This window comes from Chenopodium album, chromosome 20 (genome assembly GCF_948465745.1).
Source record: "Chenopodium album chromosome 20, dcCheAlbu1.1, whole genome shotgun sequence".
Classification (NCBI taxonomy): Eukaryota; Viridiplantae; Streptophyta; class Magnoliopsida; order Caryophyllales; family Amaranthaceae; genus Chenopodium; species Chenopodium album.
Genome location: NC_137853.1, coordinates 8,296,255 through 8,316,587, shown reverse-complemented (window position 1 = coordinate 8,316,587; position 20,333 = coordinate 8,296,255). Strand labels below are relative to the sequence as shown.

Here is a 20,333-nt window from a genome sequence, read left to right as displayed (position 1 = left end):
TACTACGCACGTGTGGTTAATGCTTGAAAGTACACTGTTTATAGACAAGAGTGGTAACCGTACGCATTTTTCCTTCCTCCATGAGCTATGTTATGAAGATGTCCCTATTAACGAGTACGCTTGGGGCACAGCTGCACTAGCTTACTTGTATAAGCAATTGGGCATGGCATCACGGAAAGGTGCTGATTCGATCGCTGGTTGTCTCACGCTTCTGCAAGCGTGGATTTACAAGTACTTTCCGTGCTTTCGGCCTCAGCAGGGTACCTTGACGAGGGACCTTAATATCCCTCGTGTGTCTGTTTGGGATGTTGGAGCGGGATGTCATAGCAAGAACTTGGAGTGCCTATTATCTTTTCGTACTAAAATTGATGCACCTATTATTTAAATAAAGTAAGTGGTAAGTAGAGTTGTCATTTCAGGTATTCTAGTCGGGTCAAATTAAGTTAAGGAAATTTTGCAAAAAACCACCTTTTATAAGCAATTTTTGCAAGAAACCACGTTATAATTTTTTTTTTTTTTTGCAATGACACACCTTAATCAAAATTTTTTTTGCAAATCAATACCTTTAAATCGGAAAATGAGGTTTGACCCCATTTCCCGACGTTGACTGCCCCAATCAACCCACGAAACCACCTCTCTCTCCAGCCCCACCCACGAAACCACCTCCCTTCTAAGCCCCACCCACAAAACCACCTTTTCATGGCATTGACCACCATAAACACACCCCCTTTTACGGCGTTGACCACCCTAAACACGGCCCTTTAACGACGTTGACCACCCTAAACCCTCCTCTATAGCCCTAGCCACCTTTCTCCCCTCCACTGTCAGTTTCGTGGGTGCAAATGGCGTAGTCAACGCCGGAAAATAGAGTTTGACTATATTTTCCTGCATAAAGGTATGGTTTTACAAAAAAAAAATTTGATTAAGGTGTGTCTTTGCAAAAAATTAAAAAAAATTATAAGGTGGTTTCTTGCAAAAAAAAAAATGTTTATAAAAGGTGGTCTTTTGTAAAATTTCCTTAAGTTAATGTTATGTCGGGTCAATCTAGTCTCCAAATTAGGTTCAGGTTCGAGTCAGGTCAAGTTCATTTATAATGTTTTAGGCCGTTCAACTTTTTCGGGTGTAGGTCGGGTTTGATTCGACTCAAATTCAAGTTGGGTTCAATTTTAGGTTTGGATTGTGTCAAGTCAGGTTTGGACGGGTTAATACCTGGTGAATTCGAGTTCTTGGATATTATCAGGTTGGATAATCCTAAACCCTAAACTCAAGTAAGTGAGGTAGTTAAGGTATTAACAACATGTAAAATAAAAATAGCGGAGTTAATATTTTATTGAAAAACTACGAATGTGAGAAGAAAGAGATAATTGAAAAAAAAAGATTGAGCTTGGATGGAGACTATGATAAATGAGAGATATAGTATTAAAATGATGTATTTTACCAAAACAAAATATTGTGTAAAATGTGGCCGCATTAACACTTTAAAATTTTTTACACCATTCAAGTTTATATACTCCCTTCGTCTCTTATCTACATGCAATCATGCATGTTGATTGCATGTATTCCATTATGAGACAAATAAAGGTTAATGGAGTGGGCGAGGGGAAGAGAAAACGGCCGAGTTTGGTACTTTGGTGGCAGCTGGCGGTAAGGCTGGGTGGTTGCTGGTTGTGGTGTAATTTTTATTTCTGATTATTTATTTATTTATTTATTTATTTAATGGTTTAATTTTTGATTTTTTTTTACTAATAACATGTTGACACGTATGCAGCTCTAAATGATGTTAGTAATGAATTAATACACACCCATAAGCACCTTGGTGTTGTACTCTATTTTTGGGTATTCAAGGAAATACATCTACTATGGAGCTAGAACTATGACTGCAATTCAATACCAATAAAATCAATTACTATCTCCGTTAACGGTTATTTGCAACATATACTATAAATGGATGCTAAGTATTATGAGCAACAAATGTTTTTTTTTTTTTTTTTTTGTTTTTTTTCATTTTTAGATAATCATTTCTTTCTATCTCTCTCCTCATCACATGCACCCAACTTTTTCTCTCTCCATTTTACTCTCACAAACAAATTTTGCCTAGGAGTCCGCAAACACCTCCTTTGTTGCAAATAATAGTTAACGGAGCAAGTAGATCCAATACAAAGTAGTGGTAATTGTTTTATTCTAAATCCTCACAATATATAATAGGAAATTTTGACAATTACCACATGTTATTATTTCTATTTTAGCAATTACCACCTATTATTATTTTTTTTGAAAATTACCACCAACTTTTTTCTAAAACACCAAAAGTTCCCACCTAGTTGACTCTCAACCACCTTATGATGTAATGTGGGCCCCACATAATACCTTCCCCCTTTTCCCTCTCATTTCTTATTTCTCCCTCGATATTTCACTCCCAGATTCAATTTTCCGCTGAAAGAAATCGAAAACTTTACAATTCTGCGAATCACCGGAGAGAGAATCATTTAGCTAATCCTGCGAACCCAACAAGGGATAAAGATGAAGATTTAAGCTTGGTTCAACTAAATCAGTCTATACTTTCCCTAAAATAAAAAAAAATTAAAAAAAAAAAAAAAAAAAAAACTAAATCAGTCTATGACTCTAAGCTACCAAAAAAAAAAGTCCTGCATGTATAACTGACAGTTAGGTTTCAATCGTATGTATGACTTTCACTTCCTCTACAGATTCAAAATTCTATTGATCTATAATTTTTTTTTGCTTTGCATCCCAAATTTGGGATCTAATTCAACAGACAAAATTCTCTTAAAGCTAACTCAAAAGCTACCAGAATAAGCTACACTAGCCAATTTACCTCTACACGACTACACTTATACAAAGTCCTGCCAAATGCAACACACAAACATTTCGATCATCAGGAAACTGGAAGCATATATATATAACTCATTTGTCATTACGAAAAAGATTTGTCATCCTATCAGTCAGAAGAAATCAAGTCATACCTAAAAGAAAATTATGACTTTAGGCTTCTTTGAGTTGATTGATGTTTAAAAGAAAATTATATACTTCATACACTACAAATCTTCAATGAAATGATACCTTAATTATAAAAGTAATTCAATTTAACAACAAAAAAACTTAGTCCCAAAATGATTTGGAGTTAGCTAACATAATTCGTCATAAGGAACAATCAAGTAAGTGGGCGCAATAAACTTACAGTAATATACTGGGAGTAACCTTAACAAGTTGCAATTTTTAAAAATGAGGGCGCTCTACCAACATAGGTGGAGTAATATCACAGAATTGGGAAAGACCTTCATATAATCGTTCAATGGTTTTCCTTTCTTTCATGCTGTAAATGCCCATATCACTTCCTCCTTTGTATACATCCCCACTAAGAAATGCTTCTCTATAGACGTCGGTAAAATATATGCAATTAGCTTTACAACCATGCTTATATGATGATGCATCCACGGAGAAAGTAGAGTTTGAGCCCAAGAAGATAGCATGTTCACCCACACCCTGGACTTGTTTGAATTTTCCATCATCCACATTCAACTCGAATATCTCAAATGATTCAGTCCAATACTTGTCTTCATTCACATGTCCATAACCATACATGAACACCATCCTAAATATTACCAACAAAGTGTTTTCTACCTCTACCAAATATGGAAAGACTTCTGCACCAAGTTCAGGAAGTTTAGGAACATCGAGGTTGGCAACAATTCTTGAACGTCGTTTCATTACCTCACATCCAAATGCCATTACCTGTCCACATATATCTACGGCGTAGAATTCTCCCTTAAAGTAGTAGACATCGGACACTTGATGAACCGTAAATTGCACATCAGGTATACTCCACTCGTGCTGCCCAGGTCTCCAAAAGGCCAACCTTTGGGTTTTGTCAAACAACATTGCAACAACAAAATCATCACTACAAGACGGCCTAGACGATATAATGAATTTGTGATACACAAATAAAGATGTAACCTCATCCACTAATTCAACTTCATCAAAATGCCATAACTTAGAAAGAATATTCGGTGGCTTGATCACTTTACTGGAGGAAGGATCAAAAAGGGTGATGTTATGATTACTGAGACTAGTAGAAATAAGCCACCCATTCGAAGCAAAAAACATCCATCGGTCATCATGAGGCTCAGGCAGATTGATATTACGGAACATGTGTTTGGAGAGACTGTAAAGTCTACGGTGTGAATTATTGGGAGGGTCGGCTAACATCAACCAAGGAAGTTGGGTATTTTTACATGGACAGAAGTTGTTGACATCCTTTATTGAATTTCTCCAACTTGAACAGACCAACCCAAAATTTTCAAAATCTTCTAGACTTTCAAGATGCTCCATTGCAATTTTCCTAATAATTTCTTCAGGAATTTCGCTCCAATTTACCATGCTTGCTGTAGCCTTCAAAAGGGAATAATAATACAATCAATCAGAAAAAACAATTGCTTTAAAAAAATATAGGCAGTATGTGGTAGAGTTTTATATGGTTTGGGTTAACTTTTTGTAAGCTATACTATTACAAAGAAGCAATTCAACTCACAAATTGATTGCAAATCACAATTCATATTCATAAACAAATTGATTACAACCCAAAATTAGAATTCAATCAGCAAACTAAATTAAAAAAAAATTAATATGAGTCTTCTCAATCAAATATGAATTCAATTATCATCCATGCTTGCCGTTGCATTCAAAAAGGAAAATAAGTTTATTTTTTACCATCAATTAAAACAATTAATTGCTTTAAAATTTAAAAATCAGTGGCAATTTCAAGATTATACCACTTTTTTTTTTCAATCCGTTTAAATGTTTAATTAGGAGTCCTTCACATATCGGAAACATTGCATTATCATTAAAACATGAATTCAACAAACAAAGTGATATAGAATCACTTATACATATTCAATAAACAAATTTATTGCAAATCACAATTTAAATTCAAAAATCATATTGATTTCGACTCAGAAATAAAAATTCAATCAGCAAACTGAATTCAAATCGACAAAATCCAAGTAACAATTTAATTTTAAATCACAAATACAATTCAATTAAGAAACAGGATTCAAATCAACTAAAAATTCAATTAACAAGTGGGAATACAAATTCAATCAACAACTTGTTATCAGGAATTAATGTTAATTTAGAGGTAAATATTAAACTCTTTTCAATCAAATACGATTTCACCTTCCCCTCAAAAAAAATACGATTTCACCTTTTGCCTCAAAAAAAAAAAAAACGATTTCACTTCACATCAACCAATCAAAAAAATAAGAGTAATTTAGAATCACAAATACAAATTAAATCAACAAAATTGAATTTGCATCCAAAAATATATACAATTATACATATAGGAAAAAAATAAAAGCAAAAAAATAAGTTCAGAACTCAAGAACTCGGAGGCTTACAGTACAAGAGTTGAAACAAGACCAGAACTCACGAACTCGGACTGTCGGAAAGATTGTATTATCATAAAACATAAATTCAAAAAACTAAGTCATATCGAATCACATATACATATTCAATAAACAGATCCATTGTAAATCACAATTCAAATTCATAGATGAGATTGATTTCAACTTAACAAATAAAAATTCAATCAGCAAACAGAATTCAAATCGAAGACAAATTCAAATAACTGATAGATAGACTTACAGTACGAGAGTTAAACAAGACAAGAACTCGGAGGCTTGCAGCAGTTTAAGGAGAGTTGTTGCGCCTCAGAAACAAGTAGAACTGTAAAAGCCTAATTTCGTTGTTAAAAAAAGTTTCCTAATTTCGTTGTTAAAAAAAGTTTCCTAATATCCTTTACATTTACAAAGATAAAAGTTTCCTAATTAAAACCGAACTTTTTTTTTTGGTGTGCTTTACCTAATTTCCTTAGGAATAGTCGGATAGGATCATATGAAAACACACCATAATATTTCCTTCGTTACATATTAATTACCTAATTTCCTTGGGAATAGTCGGATAGGATCATATGAAAACACACCATAATATTTCCTTCGTTACATATTAATTACAATTTTCGATAATAGTTGTGGTAGAGTTAGTATAAGGAATACGAAGTATTTTTTGGTATGCTTACCTAATTTTCCTAGGAATAGTGGAGTAGGATAATATGAAAACAGACCATAATATCTTCTCCATTACGTATATTATTTGTAATATAAGGAATGAAAACGCACTATTTAGACTGTAGATTATCACTCAAATTTGAGCCATCAAATCCTACGGCTGGTTTTTTATCCTAATTTTTTGCACAAAAGGCTTGTTTTTCACTTCATCTATTTCTCACGCGTCTTTTCTTTCTCCCCTGCTTTCTCTACTCTCTGGTATTTTCTTCAAATTTCTCGTTATTTTTTCAAATCAAAGTTGTAATGCTTCTATTCTTCGTCAATTTCATTGCCATTATCATTTACGATCGATCAAGTGAGTTATTCGTTCTTAATTATGCTATATTTGAGTAATTTTATTTTTAGCTTCTAATCAGTGAACTTTGTAGTTAAATTGATTTATTCATATTGTTGTATTTTAGCTTGTTATTGTTAGGTTTTTCAATATATGTGTAATATTGTATTTTATACGGAGTACGTTTTTTAGAAAATCAAGCTGATTTTTCGATTTGAATTTCTTAAGTTTCGATTTCAATTTTAGTTTCGTATTAGTATTTTTTGAATTGTGTTTTGTGTAATTTTGCTTGATTTTAGTAGATTAGGTTTTTATGTGTAATTTTTGCTTGGTACTCTACTCCTATTGTTGTTCTCGACCTTTGGAGCACGATTTTTGTGTTTGTTGCCATTATTATTATGATCTTGATTGGCAATGACAAAGCGAAGGTTCTGTTGAGGTTGTGGGTTGTAAATTCAACTTAATTTATGATGAAGTATGACATTATTTGAGATTCATAGGTGTAAATTTCTTAATTTGTGTAATTTTGGTTTCTATGTGTGGTTTTAGCCTGATATTAGCTGGTTCGAGTAAACTTGGATAATATAATTAATCAGTGACCTTAGAGCACCAAAAATTCCTCGAAATCTTACTATCGCATAAAGTCTAGGTAAGAATAGAGATTAGCAGGTCTAGGTTTGAGTAAATTATGTTATTAGCTTGCTATCATGCTGTCTCGCTATTGCGTTAGGTCGTAATGGACAAACCGAGACTATTAATGCTGTGTGGGTTGACTAATTTTATGCTGCTAATGAGATTGGTTGCTAGAGATTGGATAATCAATGAGGAAACTAAGAATCGCTATATTAATCTTTGTGATTTGACTCTTTCATCTTATTTTTTCTCACTTTTCGTTCATTTTCATTCGATTATTTAGTAGATTTACATGGTTATTGAATTGCTTGATATTGGCCTCTACAAATCAAAATTAATGGGTTGACTCATTTGTTGATTAATGGTTGACTGATTCAACAAACACCTCTAATGATGGCTGCTATACACAGGAAAATCTTGTGTGTAATCTTCATTTAATCCATAACCATTTTTAGCTAAATTTTTTTGGGGTAAAAATCTGTCTGATTTTTGAAAAAAAGGGTGCAATTTTAAAGTAATTTTTATGTAATTTCTAGCAAAAAGATGTGAACTTTGATGATATCTTAGCATAAAGATTTTAACTTTGATAATATTTCAGGTAAAATTTGATTTGGGTTTTATAAGTTTTGGTAGTTGATAAATTAAATTGTTGTGTTACTAATATGATATGGGCACGTTGGGGCGAGCCGAGATGGCTATGAGAGTGTCCATGGAGGCTTTGGGTATGGGCAGAGGGACGCCGGTGGTGAAGCTATTATGGATTTTGCCCAATCATATGATTTAATTTTGGCTAATACTTGGTTTAAGAAGAGGGATTCACACTTGATAACCTTTCGGAATGGAGCAAATGCAACTCAAATAGACTTCCTGCTCACAAGGAGCATAGATAGACAAAGTTGCATAAACTGTAAGGTTATCCCAGGGGAGAGTGTGGTCACCCAACACCGGCTATTGGTAATGACTATTCGTCTGAAAGAGAAGGCGAAGAAAAAAGTTAGACAAGAAGAACCAAGGATAAGATGGTGGACCCTAAGGGATGCAAAAGCTAAGGTTTTTACAGAAAAGGTAATTGAAGAAGCGGATTGGGATGGAGAGGTGGATCCGGACATGACCTGGTTACGAATGAAGAACTGTTTCCTAAGAGTGGCCAAAGAGGTCTTAGGGGAAGTAAGGGGAAGAACTTCGGTACAGAGAGATACTTCGTGGTGGAATGAAGAGGTGAAAGCAGTAATTAAGCAAAAAAGGGAATGCTATCAAGCCTTAGGAAAATGTAGGAGTGATGAAACCTTTGCAGCGTATAAGGAGGCTAAGAGTAAGGCAAAGGCAGCTGTTCGCCAAGCAAAAGAAAAGGCATATCAGGAGGTTTATGAAAAGCTTGATTCCAAGGAGGGAGAAAGGATCATTTATAAGATGGCAAAGAGAAGACAAGAGGCAAGGAAGGATATTGGCATGGTGAAGTGTGTCAAAGATAAGAACCAAATGGTCCTAGTGCAAGAGGAGGGCATCAAGGACAGGTGGAAGGGGTACTTCGATGAATTATTTAATGGAAGTAATGGAGTTGTGATAGGAGATACCTCTATGAGTGATGAAGAAATCAACATGGAGTATGTGCGAAGGATTAGGAGAGTAGAGGTGGAGATTGCACTGAGGAAGATGAAACCTAAGAAGGCGGTTGGCCCTGATGGGGTACCGATAGAGGTGTGGAGGTGTTTGGGTAAGATTGGTATTGATTGGTTAACAAACCTTTTCAACAAGATATGGACGGCTACAAGGATCCCACAAGATTGGAGGAAGAGCACCTTGGTCCCGGTTTATAAAAACAAAGGAGACGCTCAAGATTGTTCTAACTATCGAGGAATTAAGCTTATGAGCCATACTATGAAGTTGTGGGAAAGGGTGATTGAACAAAGGTTGAGGGCATGCACAAGCATTTCAGATAACCAATTTGGTTTTATGCCTGGGAGATCTACTATGGAGGCAATCCATTTGATAAGACAAATGATGGAGTTTTATAGGGTAAAGAAGAAAGATCTTCATATGGTCTTTATTGATTTAGAGAAGGCATATGACAAGGTGCCAAGAGAGATACTTTGGTGGGCAATGTTGAAGAAAGGTATCCCACGAAGGTATGTAGACCTAGTTAAGGATATGTATCGGGATGTGTCAACAAATGTGAGGACATGCGGAGGGTTGACAAAAGATTTCCCTATTACAATCGGATTGCATCAAGGGTCTGCATTAAGCCCTTTTCTTTTTGCAACGGTTCTAGATGAATTAACTAGACCAATTCAAGATGAGGTTCCATGGTGTATGCTGTTCGCAGATGATATCGTTTTGGTGGATGAGACTAAGGATGGGGTTAATGTCAAGTTGGAGCAATGGAGGCAAAGGTTGGAATCTAGAGGGTTTAAGCTAAGTCGGAGTAAGACTGAATATTTGGTATGTCGTTTTGGCACTCAGAGGGGGACAAGCAATGAAGTGGTGAGTTTGGATGGAAAGGATTTGACCATGAGTGAATGTTTTAAGTACCTAGGGTCGATCATCCAGAAGAATGGTGACATTGATCAAGACGTGACCCACAGGATTAAGTCAGGGTGGCTTAAATGGAGAGCGGCCACGGGAGTGTTATGCGACCGCAGCATTCCCTTAAAGTTGAAGGGAAAATTCTACAGGACTGCCATAAGACCAGTGTTGCTCTATGGTACAGAATGTTGGGCTTCTAAGAAAGAGCATATTAAAAAGATGGAGGTTACGGAAATGCGCATGTTAAGGTGGATGTGTGGAAACACTTTAAGAGATAGAATCAGAAATGAGGTTATTCGCAAGAAAGTAGGTGTGGCGGGCATTGTAGATAAATTAAGGGAAAATCGTCTGCGTTGGTTTGGACATGTAAGACGGAGACCCGAGGGTGCACCGGTGCGAAGAGTGGAAGAGTGGGACCATGGAGGGATTAAACGAGGAAGAGGGAGACCAAAGATGACTTGGTTGGAAGGAGTGAGGAAGGATATGAAGTGCATGGATTTACGTGAGGATGAAGTTTTGGATCGTAAGGGATGGAGGAGAAAGATTTATGTTGATGACTACACGGAATAATCAAATTTGGTTCATGTTAGCCGACCCCACTTTTGGGATTAAGGCTTTGATTGATTGATTGATTGATTGATTGTTACTAATATGATAATTTGTGGGATGTTTTCGTATTTTAATGTTTGATTCTTTGTGAGGAAGAACTTGCTTACATAGTTACATTATGCTACCTATGATGGGCATTGTCTAAACCTCATTATTTCTATGTGACAAGGTATTTTTTGTTTTTTCATCTATGTGCTAATATGTATTATTTATTGTACCTCCGACCACTTTGTATATATCTTTAAACAGGGGCTCCTAATATAATGAATTAGTTGTTTTGTTTTTGCGTGTTGGAAGCCTATAAGCTCAGTTGGTGGAGCATTGTGCATACACTACACACAAAGATGTAGGTTTGAATCTTTACATATAGGGTTTTTTTTCCCCTCTTATTAAGATATAGTCAAGGCTGTTATGGATGTGGTTTTTGATGAATGAGTTTCCATAGAGTGCCAACGCTATGATAAAAAGTATTCAAAGAGCTGAGTTTTCAGAGTCGCATGTATCTTGATTACTCCGTTTTGGACTAAAAACAGAATTTTTGTTGAAATAGTTGAGTCTTATACTTGGATACACAATGAAGTTTGACACAAATAACCAAGTCTGAGTAGCTTACTATATATATACAAGGAAATACTTCAATTGCATTGTTAAAACCTTAGTTTTCAACTGCATTGTTTTTGTTGTAACTTAAAAGGATAGCTCTAATGTAAAATGTTTGTGTTAGAAAAAATAAAAGTTGTGTATTGCTTTGGTATCTGTGAAAAAGAATTCTGGATTGTTGTATAATCGGATTCAACTATTATATCTGAAAAATTAGCTACTTCTGCGTGCAGTTCTGATTTGTCTAATTTATCCTACGCTACTGTATTGATTGAGTTACCAAATCAGACTATTTTCTATTGTTATTTTGTTAATATTATTTCACTGCACATGTTGGTTTCAGCTGGTTGATTAAGATGTTGCAAGACAATGCGACTTGAAATGTAACACTTTTGAACGAGCATGTCAAGAGATTAGTTTGAGTCTTAAATCATTTTTACTCTTCAGGTTTTTGAGTGTTCCCTTGGAAGCTCTCAATGCTCTGCTTCCATGTCTATTAAGAGATTACTAAAGTATAATAGGCGTTATAAATCGTAATTACAAGATGATTGAAATTGCTTATCTCATATTCTGGTGCTGAAGAAAATTCATATCAGAATGAGAAGTGCTTGCATGACACCATTTCCTCGAAGCTGAACTACAAAATGTGTATCTTGTTCTTGGTGGCAGGTATGTACTTTCGGCTCTTGGTCATTTTAAACTAACCACTGAGTTGGGTATCTTTGTTTTTAATCTGGGTTTGAATTTTGGGGAAAGTTTGATGGTTGATTTACCAGTTTTGGGTTCAAATATCAGGGTTCATTTAGGTTTGTTCTCATTGCTAACCTAACTTTGTGTCTTGTTGTTATTTAGATTTAAAATTCCTCTCTTCCTTCAAAATAGCATTTTTTTTTTTCTGTGTTTGATTTTTTTTCTTCCTTTTATATACTTAATATTAGGGTTTAATTGAATTAATGAATATGTGAAATAAGAAGATACTTTGAGATAGAAAGGCAAAATGTATCATGGCCTTTTTTTTTAGAACTAGAGTAGTTTTCTTTCTCTCCTCTCTTCCCATTATCGCCTGTAATAGTCTTCTAGCCTGCTAGGAAATTCATGTTCTAAATTATGTGGGAAATTTGACAAAGTTCAATACACATATGGGCTGATATGGCTAAGAATGTCGTGTAGGGAATAGAGAAGGTATGGAAGATTGAGGAGGTGAGGAAGCAGAAGTGAGGAGGGGATGAGTAAATGAGAAAAGGTGAGGATGAGAGTGAAGGGTGGGATGGGGTAGGATGTAGGGCAGAGATGAGATATGGAGACAGAAAAAATTACTTTAAGAGTATGGGGAATGCTGCATATGAGTGTAGATCATTCAAGAATTTTTTAATTGGTCATAGGAAGGAGAGATGAGATATGGAAGTGGAAGGAAAGAAGAAGGAAAAAGAAAGGTAGAAAAGGGAGAGAGATAAGGAGAAATTAGATTAGAAAAAGGAAGGAATATGAAAGAGAGAATACACAACAGCTTTTAGTGGTTCAATTTTGAGGTTGTACCTTACTACCTTTAATTTTATAGTATCAATGACTATAATTTAAAATTTTATTAAATCACTCTCACTATTAATTCTTGGACTGTGATATAGCCTATAGGTGTCAGGTGATACAAAAACATACCATAATCTATTTTGATTGCAGTCTATTTATTACTCTTTTTTTATTTTTTTGTGATATGGGTGATGCAAAAACATATTAGAAAACCTAATTTGTTCAAATTTAACTGAAAGCCAAAAAAATATTATGGGAATGCTTGTTGTAAAACAAATAAATGGCTGTAAAATCATTCTCAAGAAGTTACCAAGGGATGTGAACTTATTTATCTTTGCTGCTTCTTCTGTCTCTACATGAATAATAGCAGTAGTGAGACACACTAAAAAGAGCGGTGTAACACTATAACACATAATAATTTTAGCTAAATGTATGTTGTCTTAGCTTTGTAAAAGATGAGTGGACATTCTTTGAAATTTCAAAGTATTAAGTGGTCCAATATTGAGGTTTGGTTGCATTTTGAGTTGTTACATTATATCTGGGTCCATTTTCATGAGATATATCAATTGAAAGTTGTTACCCTTTTGGTTTATAGGTCATTGGACATTAAATCAGAGATTGGAATTGGCGAGACTGTGCCAGGATGTGATGAGTAGGTCGTGACACTTTATAGTGCAAGTGATGAAGCAAATCCCTTTGATGAAATAAGATTGTCAGGTTTGTCCAGTCCAGGATGCACTCTTCTTTAGGGTGCATAACAACGTGATTGCTGAAGATGTACTCTTCTTAAGGGTCTATTACAGTTTGGTATTGAATTCATGGAATCCTTTTTTTTATGACTATGAGATTACGATCATGGAGGAATGTAATCAACCACTATGTTTATTGATTTCTCTCATGTCTGATAAGATGCTCTACCAGGCCTTAGGTTATGCTCTTTTTTCTGATATATTTAAGCCTCTTTGATATCATGGTTTTTGAAATTTTATTTTCCATGATGTAAGAATTCAGATCTGTTAGTCACAAAAATATGCTTTTATGTTTTTTACTTCACTGTATTCCTTATTATTGAACTCTGTGGTTGACGTGCATCGCTTACTGCCTTTTGTGAGTGATATGGGGATTTGCTTCTTTTTTAAAAACTAAACTGTGATAAATTCCACATGCCTGATCTCACCAAGATCCTAAGTTTAACTGTTTTTCCTTAATTGTTTTCATCAACTAGAGATATTTATTAGTCTTGTTGTCAGTTTAGACTTCTGGTTTAGCACTTAGTAATTAAGTATTCTGCTCACAATATGCAATTTTGTTATAGATACATGAATTGTCATTAATCTATGTAAAGACTAGCCTAATGGAAAGAAGTAGTGTGGTTAATGCATTATTAGTTGTTAGAATTAGGATGCTTCTTGAAATATTACATGCATTTCTTTTGGGTGAATTTCCATTTTTAAAAAGCATTATACCTTCTTGTTAAATAGGTTGTTTGTGTACATGCTATACTAACTGATTTTGGTTTGGAAAGCAATTGCTTTAACATGTATTATGTATAGGATTTATTCCTATTTTGAAGAATAGGCTTTTTTGTCAAGATGAATTAGGATTTATTCCTTCTGGATTGCTTTGTTTTGGCAGTTAAATTTTCTTTTAGATAAATTTTTCACTTCTTAATGGGTGTCTTTCCTGGCGGAGATAGGGATGTTCCCCTCACGTACCCGATCCCCTGTCTAAGTGATATTCCATGCTTGGGACTCAAATCACAGGCATCTTTAACTCCACTGCCAGCATGTTCAGCCAAAACCACCTCACCTTCATAGACAGGTTATCGATCTTCACATAGTGTTTTTCCAGTATCCAGTGTACACTCCTGCCCTTCATATATAGGTTCAACTGCTTCAATGCTGGGCATTAAGCCACCAGATGGTTCATAATCAGCATGACCTGCAATCTGACTAGAAGGTTGTTCTGAAGATAGTTGTTGCAACCCCTCACTGATATCTATTACAGGAGTAGACAAGCTTTCAGCTTCGTGATCATTTACTGTATCTGTTGCTGTAGTAGGGTCACTGAGAATCGGTGTGTCAAGCTTGCATTTTGCCAAATCATTTGACAAGGAAACTTCTCCAAGTTGAGCAGGAAATAATTGGTCATGATCTTTTTCCCTATCATCAGTGAAGAAAAGTAAAAGAGCCCGCTCTTCAGACGAAATTGATTTTCAGTCAAAATGGACATGCACATCATCCTTGGCTGATACAGTAGGCTCTAGATCTGACGGTCAACTGGTGCTATGTCCTTCGGATACATGAGTAGAATCAATAGGTGACTTTGACAAATGCACATTCTCATCAAAAGATATCATTACATCTCCTGCAGGGACTGCTTCTGTATTAGAAGGTACTCTTTCTCGATCAGCATCTTCTTTTCCAAATATTTGTTGATCATCATAAGAATAATATGGGGACTCGTCAAAAGATTTAGCCCTTGAAAGGGTAGGGGAAGGAACACCCAAGGTTACCGTAGTTGCAGCCGCAAAATCAATGCATTCTCATCAGATTTATCCTTGCCCACATTCTCCATTTTCCTTGTTCCAAGGTAACAAGACCCTCCATAAGAGTGTTATAAGATTTTGGTCCAATTGCTTCAGCGGCAGTTTCATGATCCTAACACCGAAATATGCACAAGCATTATGCCAAGGGGAACAAGGAAGATTTACAGCAAAAAAAATGGAAAAATTGCCCAGAATAATCCGACCTTTGCCTCATCCGTCCAAAATAATCCCACCTTTCGATTATTTTTAAATAATCCGACCTTTATACCCAATCCGCTTCCAATGGTCCCTTCCAAGTGACTTGAAACCGGCTAAACAAGTTATCATTTGTAACTTGGGATTATTTGCACACGTGGTACCACGCTATTGGTCTAAAATAATAATACAAAAAAAAAAAAAAAAATTAAAAAAACCTAACGACCTCCCCCTACCCACGCACCACCACTGAAACCACCTCCATTACCCATCACCACTGAAACCACCTCCCCAACCCAACCCACCAGCCGACACCACCTCCTTTACCCAGCCCACCAACCGAAACAACTTCCTCTACCCAACCCACCAACCGAAACCACTTCCTCTACCAACCCACCAACCGACCAATCGAAACCAACGGCCACTACTTGTGATGGTTTTGCAATCCCGAGGCTGATTTGTGGGTGTTCGAAGATGCTCAAAATTGTAGTGTTTTCCGGCGATTGTTGGTGCAGCTGTAGTGGGTGGTAAGTGATTGTGATGGTGGGTTCATTTGTTGCGGGTTTGTGGTGGCGCGTTTGCGAAGGAGAAGCAGCAACAATAGGGCTGCTATTTTTGGTGGTTTTACAGCTTGGGTGCTGGGGTTGGGTCGACCGCAAACTGGGAGGGAGAGGGAGGGGGTGGTCGGAAAAGGGGAGGGAGAGGGAGGGGTGGTCGGAATCGTGGAGAGGAAGGGAGATAGTGGCCGGATTTGGGCAAGGGGACGGTGGGTGGATCGGAATTTGGTTTCAGATTTTTTAAAAAAATTATTTTTTTCTGTTTTTTTTTCTATTTTTATTTTTATTTTTGACCAATTATAGTCTGACACGTGTCTAATAACTTGTAATAACAAGTTAGGTGACCGGTTAGGACCATTTAAAGCGGAAGAGGTATAAAGGTCGGATTATTAAAAAATAATCGAAAGGTGGGATTATTTTGAGCGGATGAGCCAAAGGTCGGATTATTCTGGGCAATTTTTCCAAAAAAAATTTATATTTAAATCTAAAATCTCATGAAGCATCATTTATAGCAATTATCTATCATCAAATGTATATACTAATATACTACACATTCCCTTAAGCAAAATATAAACAATAGACTTGAACAAGAGCAAATTAAATGAGGTAGAGTTGTAGCGTAGAACATCTGATCTATCTGAGGGGTAGAGGATGATGATGGCAATTGAAATAGGCAGCAAGTCTCAAATTTGAGTACATCTCATAACAAGACATATTCATATTAAGCAAGTCTCAAATCTGATTAAAATAGGCATTTGATCAATTATGATTTTCTTAAGCATGTGAACAACTATAAATTCATATCATCAGTGGCCTAGTGCTAGAGTTGATGGTCCAAAACATAACAAAATGATAAAGAAACTCAGGTCAAAAGTTCACCAAACCAAGAATACTAAACTAGCTCTTACTCTAAAAATTTTAATTACGTCTGCATCCAAACAATTCCATTAAAATCAACCAGCAACATCTATCAAGCACCTCTAAAGATGATCAAACTAATTAAGGACGGAATACTGGATCGGAATAGCAGAACAAGGATTGGACGTACACAGTCCATGAAAGAGGCTATTCCAATTCAATTACTATGGTATACTCATAAATTTGGCTGAAAAAGGCGCATTCCTCAACCGGGTCACTAGAGCTCGTCAATCCCAAAATCACTCATATTCAATTACTCCAACATTTGACAACCTTACAAGTCCTCTACCTCTACATTACTGAATCGAGAGGAAACCCAACACATCTCTTTAAAGGTATTTCATTAACAACTCAAATAATCATAATCTATTACATATTACTAAAACCAAATCTAAAAGGACACTTGGCGCTGTATTATCAAAAAATTTCCCACCAATGAAGTTTGAATCTAATTTATGACTTTTATTTTATACAAAATTAGGTTAAGTCCCGTGCCATGCACTGTCATAATTAAACTTTACAGCAATAATTATAAAGAATGGTGTTAATTCAACAATAATTTAACCAAAAAAAAATATTTGTAACAAAATAATAGTCTCTAATTAAAGATACTAGATGAAGCCCGTGCGATGCACGGTTTGTTTAAATTTTTTAAAACATTTTTTTTATTTATGTGCTAAATTTTTTTTTTACATATTTAGATAAAATTTCTAATATCAAAAGATAATATTTTATATTTAATTAGTTTAAACTTATAAATCTTATTCGCCAATTTTGCTTACGTAGCATGTGAATTATTTAATTCTAAAAGAAAATAATAATCTCTTATCTGATTGGCTACAATTAAAATTTATAATCCTACATGGCGCTAAGAAAATTAAATCCTACATGGCTCTCTAAAAACTAGGGAAAAAACTCCCCTTTATATATATATATATATATATATATATATATATATATATATATATATATATATATATATATATATATATATATATATATATATATTAGATTGATGGTCTTGTTTCAAAATAGATATTGATGGTCAAAGTTGTGCCCGACAAATGTGCAAATCAAACTACAACTTATAAGAAACGGAGGAGTATAATATAATAAAATAATTTTGTTAAGTTGTTTGATAGGTTGTCGTACACCTGTCAAAAATAAATTCCTAACAAAACCAACTAACAATGTAGTAGGATAAGTAGGGTCGAATCCACAGAGAGATGGCTATTCAATCTAACTTCTAAGGTATGGAGAAACTAAACTATGTCACGAAATTGGGATTGAAAAGTAGTCTAAATTAAAATAGGAATAAAACAATTAATAAAAAGACCTAGGGTTAAGGTTCACCATGTTTATAGTTCTAAATCTATCAAGCATCAATAACAATTCAATCAATCAATTATCTAGAACAATTGCTAAGCCTACGATCCGGTCTTAACGCTCTCAATTCAACATATGTAGTTCGGTCGCTAACATAATCAGAATTGCTAATTGTAGGTAAGCCTCTAAAAGTAAGATCTTTCGATTCAAACTCTTATTAACATGAATTAATCATACAATTGATCAGGTTGCAAGATTATCAATAAAACACTATCAATTAGAGAAATCAATTATCAAAATATTAATAATATCAATCAAGATTCATAATATAAACATGGATTCCCAAACCCTAGAAATAAAACTACTCTAGCATGAAATAAATAAATAAAACTAGATCTAAGGAATAAGAAAATAGAAATAAAATACCTCAATGAATTAAAATAATAAACCCAAGAATCATCCATGGAAGAATCCATGGAGATGCCATGAGAAACTAGGGTTCGAGAGAAAACTAAAACGAACGTAAAATAAAAAAGATGTAAAAGGCATAAAAATGCATAAGGGAAAATAATTATCCCTTGAGTATTAATATTATCCTAAAACTAATCTAAAAATAATTAAAGAAAAGAAATAAGAAAATAAAGATTACATAAGTTGAATTACTATTGGATAATAGAAGATGACGTGGCACAAAACCGTAAACAAGGTCGAAGGACGTGAATCAACGAAGGCCACGGGCTGCTCGCCAAAACCTGCGGGCGCAGGTTGCTGGCCGCGGGCTTGCAGTAGCACCTGCTGGTGCCGATTGGTCGCGGGACAGGGGCGCAGGGGTGGCCGCGGGTGCTGCACTTCATCGCTGACTGCATGGCTCAGATTAAAACGCCTGTAACTTCTGTTATAAAAGGCTTATTGGGGCGTGTGACCTATCAAATGAAAGCTCTTTAAGTCTAGTTTCCAATGCAATTTGAATCGCATCAATCCGATTTGTAGAACTCAAGTTATGATCAAAAGAGTGAACAAAGGTCAGTTTTGACACTATGTAAACCATCGTTTAACTTCGTTACTAACTCAAATTCATTTCCGTTAAGTGCATAACAACCCTTGTGGATGCTATATCCATTCCTCATGCATATAAATCTCAAAACAAGCTTCCACAAACATATATCCTTCATTGAACAACCTCGATTCATCGATTTTTCATCCTTTCATTATCCGGTTCTTCCAAAATCACTCCGAAAGCATCCAAATAGTTATAGAAACTACCTGAAACATTAAGAAAACACAAACGATGCGTAATAGAGCACAAAATGGACAACTTATGAATTACGACCTAAAAAGCAACAAAAGACTCAAAAAGCAACTATAAGACTAGCATAAACGTGCCTATAAATACTATATAAAAGTAATTCATCATTGTTCTATAAACGTTACGTATAATTTTAAGATTTATACAAAGTATGTTACCAAAATAATTTTTTTTGATTTTTAATTAAAATAAATTTTAAGTTGGACGAAAAAAAATTGATAATATTATAATAATCTTGGATAATGATATATTTCAATACCTTAATTTTAATCTATGTTAAAATTTTTGTAACTAAAAGATTCCTAGTATATAAAATATATGTTAAAAAAATAGTAATAAAAAAATTTATTGAGTATGATTAGAGTAAATGTGTTGTTACAATGAAAATAAGTATTATTGTGGGTTATAAAATGAAAGTCATTCAAATTTGGAAAAGAAAAAACAAAAAATGAAAGAAAAAAAGGCGGGAAAATTTTTAATGGCATCGTGACAAGTGTCACTTTAGGTTCGTTTTAGTATAGGTTAATTGATTGATTTAGAGTAAATTTGCTAAAATATCAACTTGCAAATTATATATAACTAGTTTTTTCCCCGAGCAATGCTCGGATATTCACAAGAAAACAAATTACTTTTATAAATTACTATGTTTGGGAAGTATTTATTTATATTATCAAATTATTATAGTTTAGATACGGTAATGTAGAGTACTTAAAGATTCAAGAGAAAAGAGAAAAAAAATATTATACAAAAAAATATTTTATTTATTTAAGTTGTTATAGTTGCTCTATTTTTTAGGTTGCTTTTTCTTTTTTTTAATCAGCTATGTTATTAATTTTTTTAACAAAAAAGAGGAAAAAAAAAAAAAGCTTTTTGGAGGGAAATTTTTTAATACAAACGCGACACGTGTACTTTGGGGATAGGGCTGGGGATTACTTTAGTATATTAGTATTGATTATTATAACATATTTGAATTTTTTCTTTTACATGTTTTAACATATTTCATGTTTTTTAATAGTTAGTGTCTGGTGATTGATTTAATAATTTTTGTATACTACGTAATTATATTATTTTTATAATTATTCAATATTCGTGCATTGCACGGGAGTCTAACCTAGTAATTATAATATGATTAAGGAAAGAAACCTTAAATTATATTTAAATTCATCACAAATGATCA

General features: G+C 34.4%; 1 protein-coding gene and 1 long non-coding RNA gene across 2 annotated transcripts; one reads left to right on the top strand and one right to left on the bottom strand.

Annotated features, from left to right (window-relative positions):
- Positions 1 to 2,982: 2,982 nt before the first annotated feature.
- Positions 2,983 to 5,781, bottom strand: LOC145598737 (putative F-box protein At5g55150). The gene is made up of 2 exons (XM_081655123.1): positions 5,659 to 5,781; positions 2,983 to 4,407 (listed from the first exon to the last, which is right to left on the bottom strand). Exon 2 carries the CDS (start codon positions 4,393 to 4,395, stop codon positions 3,235 to 3,237), a length of 1,161 nt encoding a protein of 386 aa, XP_081511249.1. The 5' UTR covers positions 4,396 to 4,407; positions 5,659 to 5,781; the 3' UTR covers positions 2,983 to 3,234.
- Positions 5,782 to 6,243: 462 nt separating this feature from the next.
- Positions 6,244 to 13,359, top strand: LOC145599072 (uncharacterized). Its single transcript, XR_014103692.1, has 3 exons — positions 6,244 to 6,435; positions 11,123 to 11,448; positions 12,902 to 13,359. It is a non-coding gene; the product is annotated as an uncharacterized LOC145599072 (long non-coding RNA).
- The last annotated feature ends 6,974 nt before the right edge of the window (positions 13,360 to 20,333 follow it).

Excerpts from the sequence above, each read along its gene's own strand:
- LOC145598737 (XM_081655123.1), bottom strand. The coding sequence starts at position 4,395 with ATGGTAAATTGGAGCGAAATTCCTGAAGAAATTATTAGGAAAATTGCA.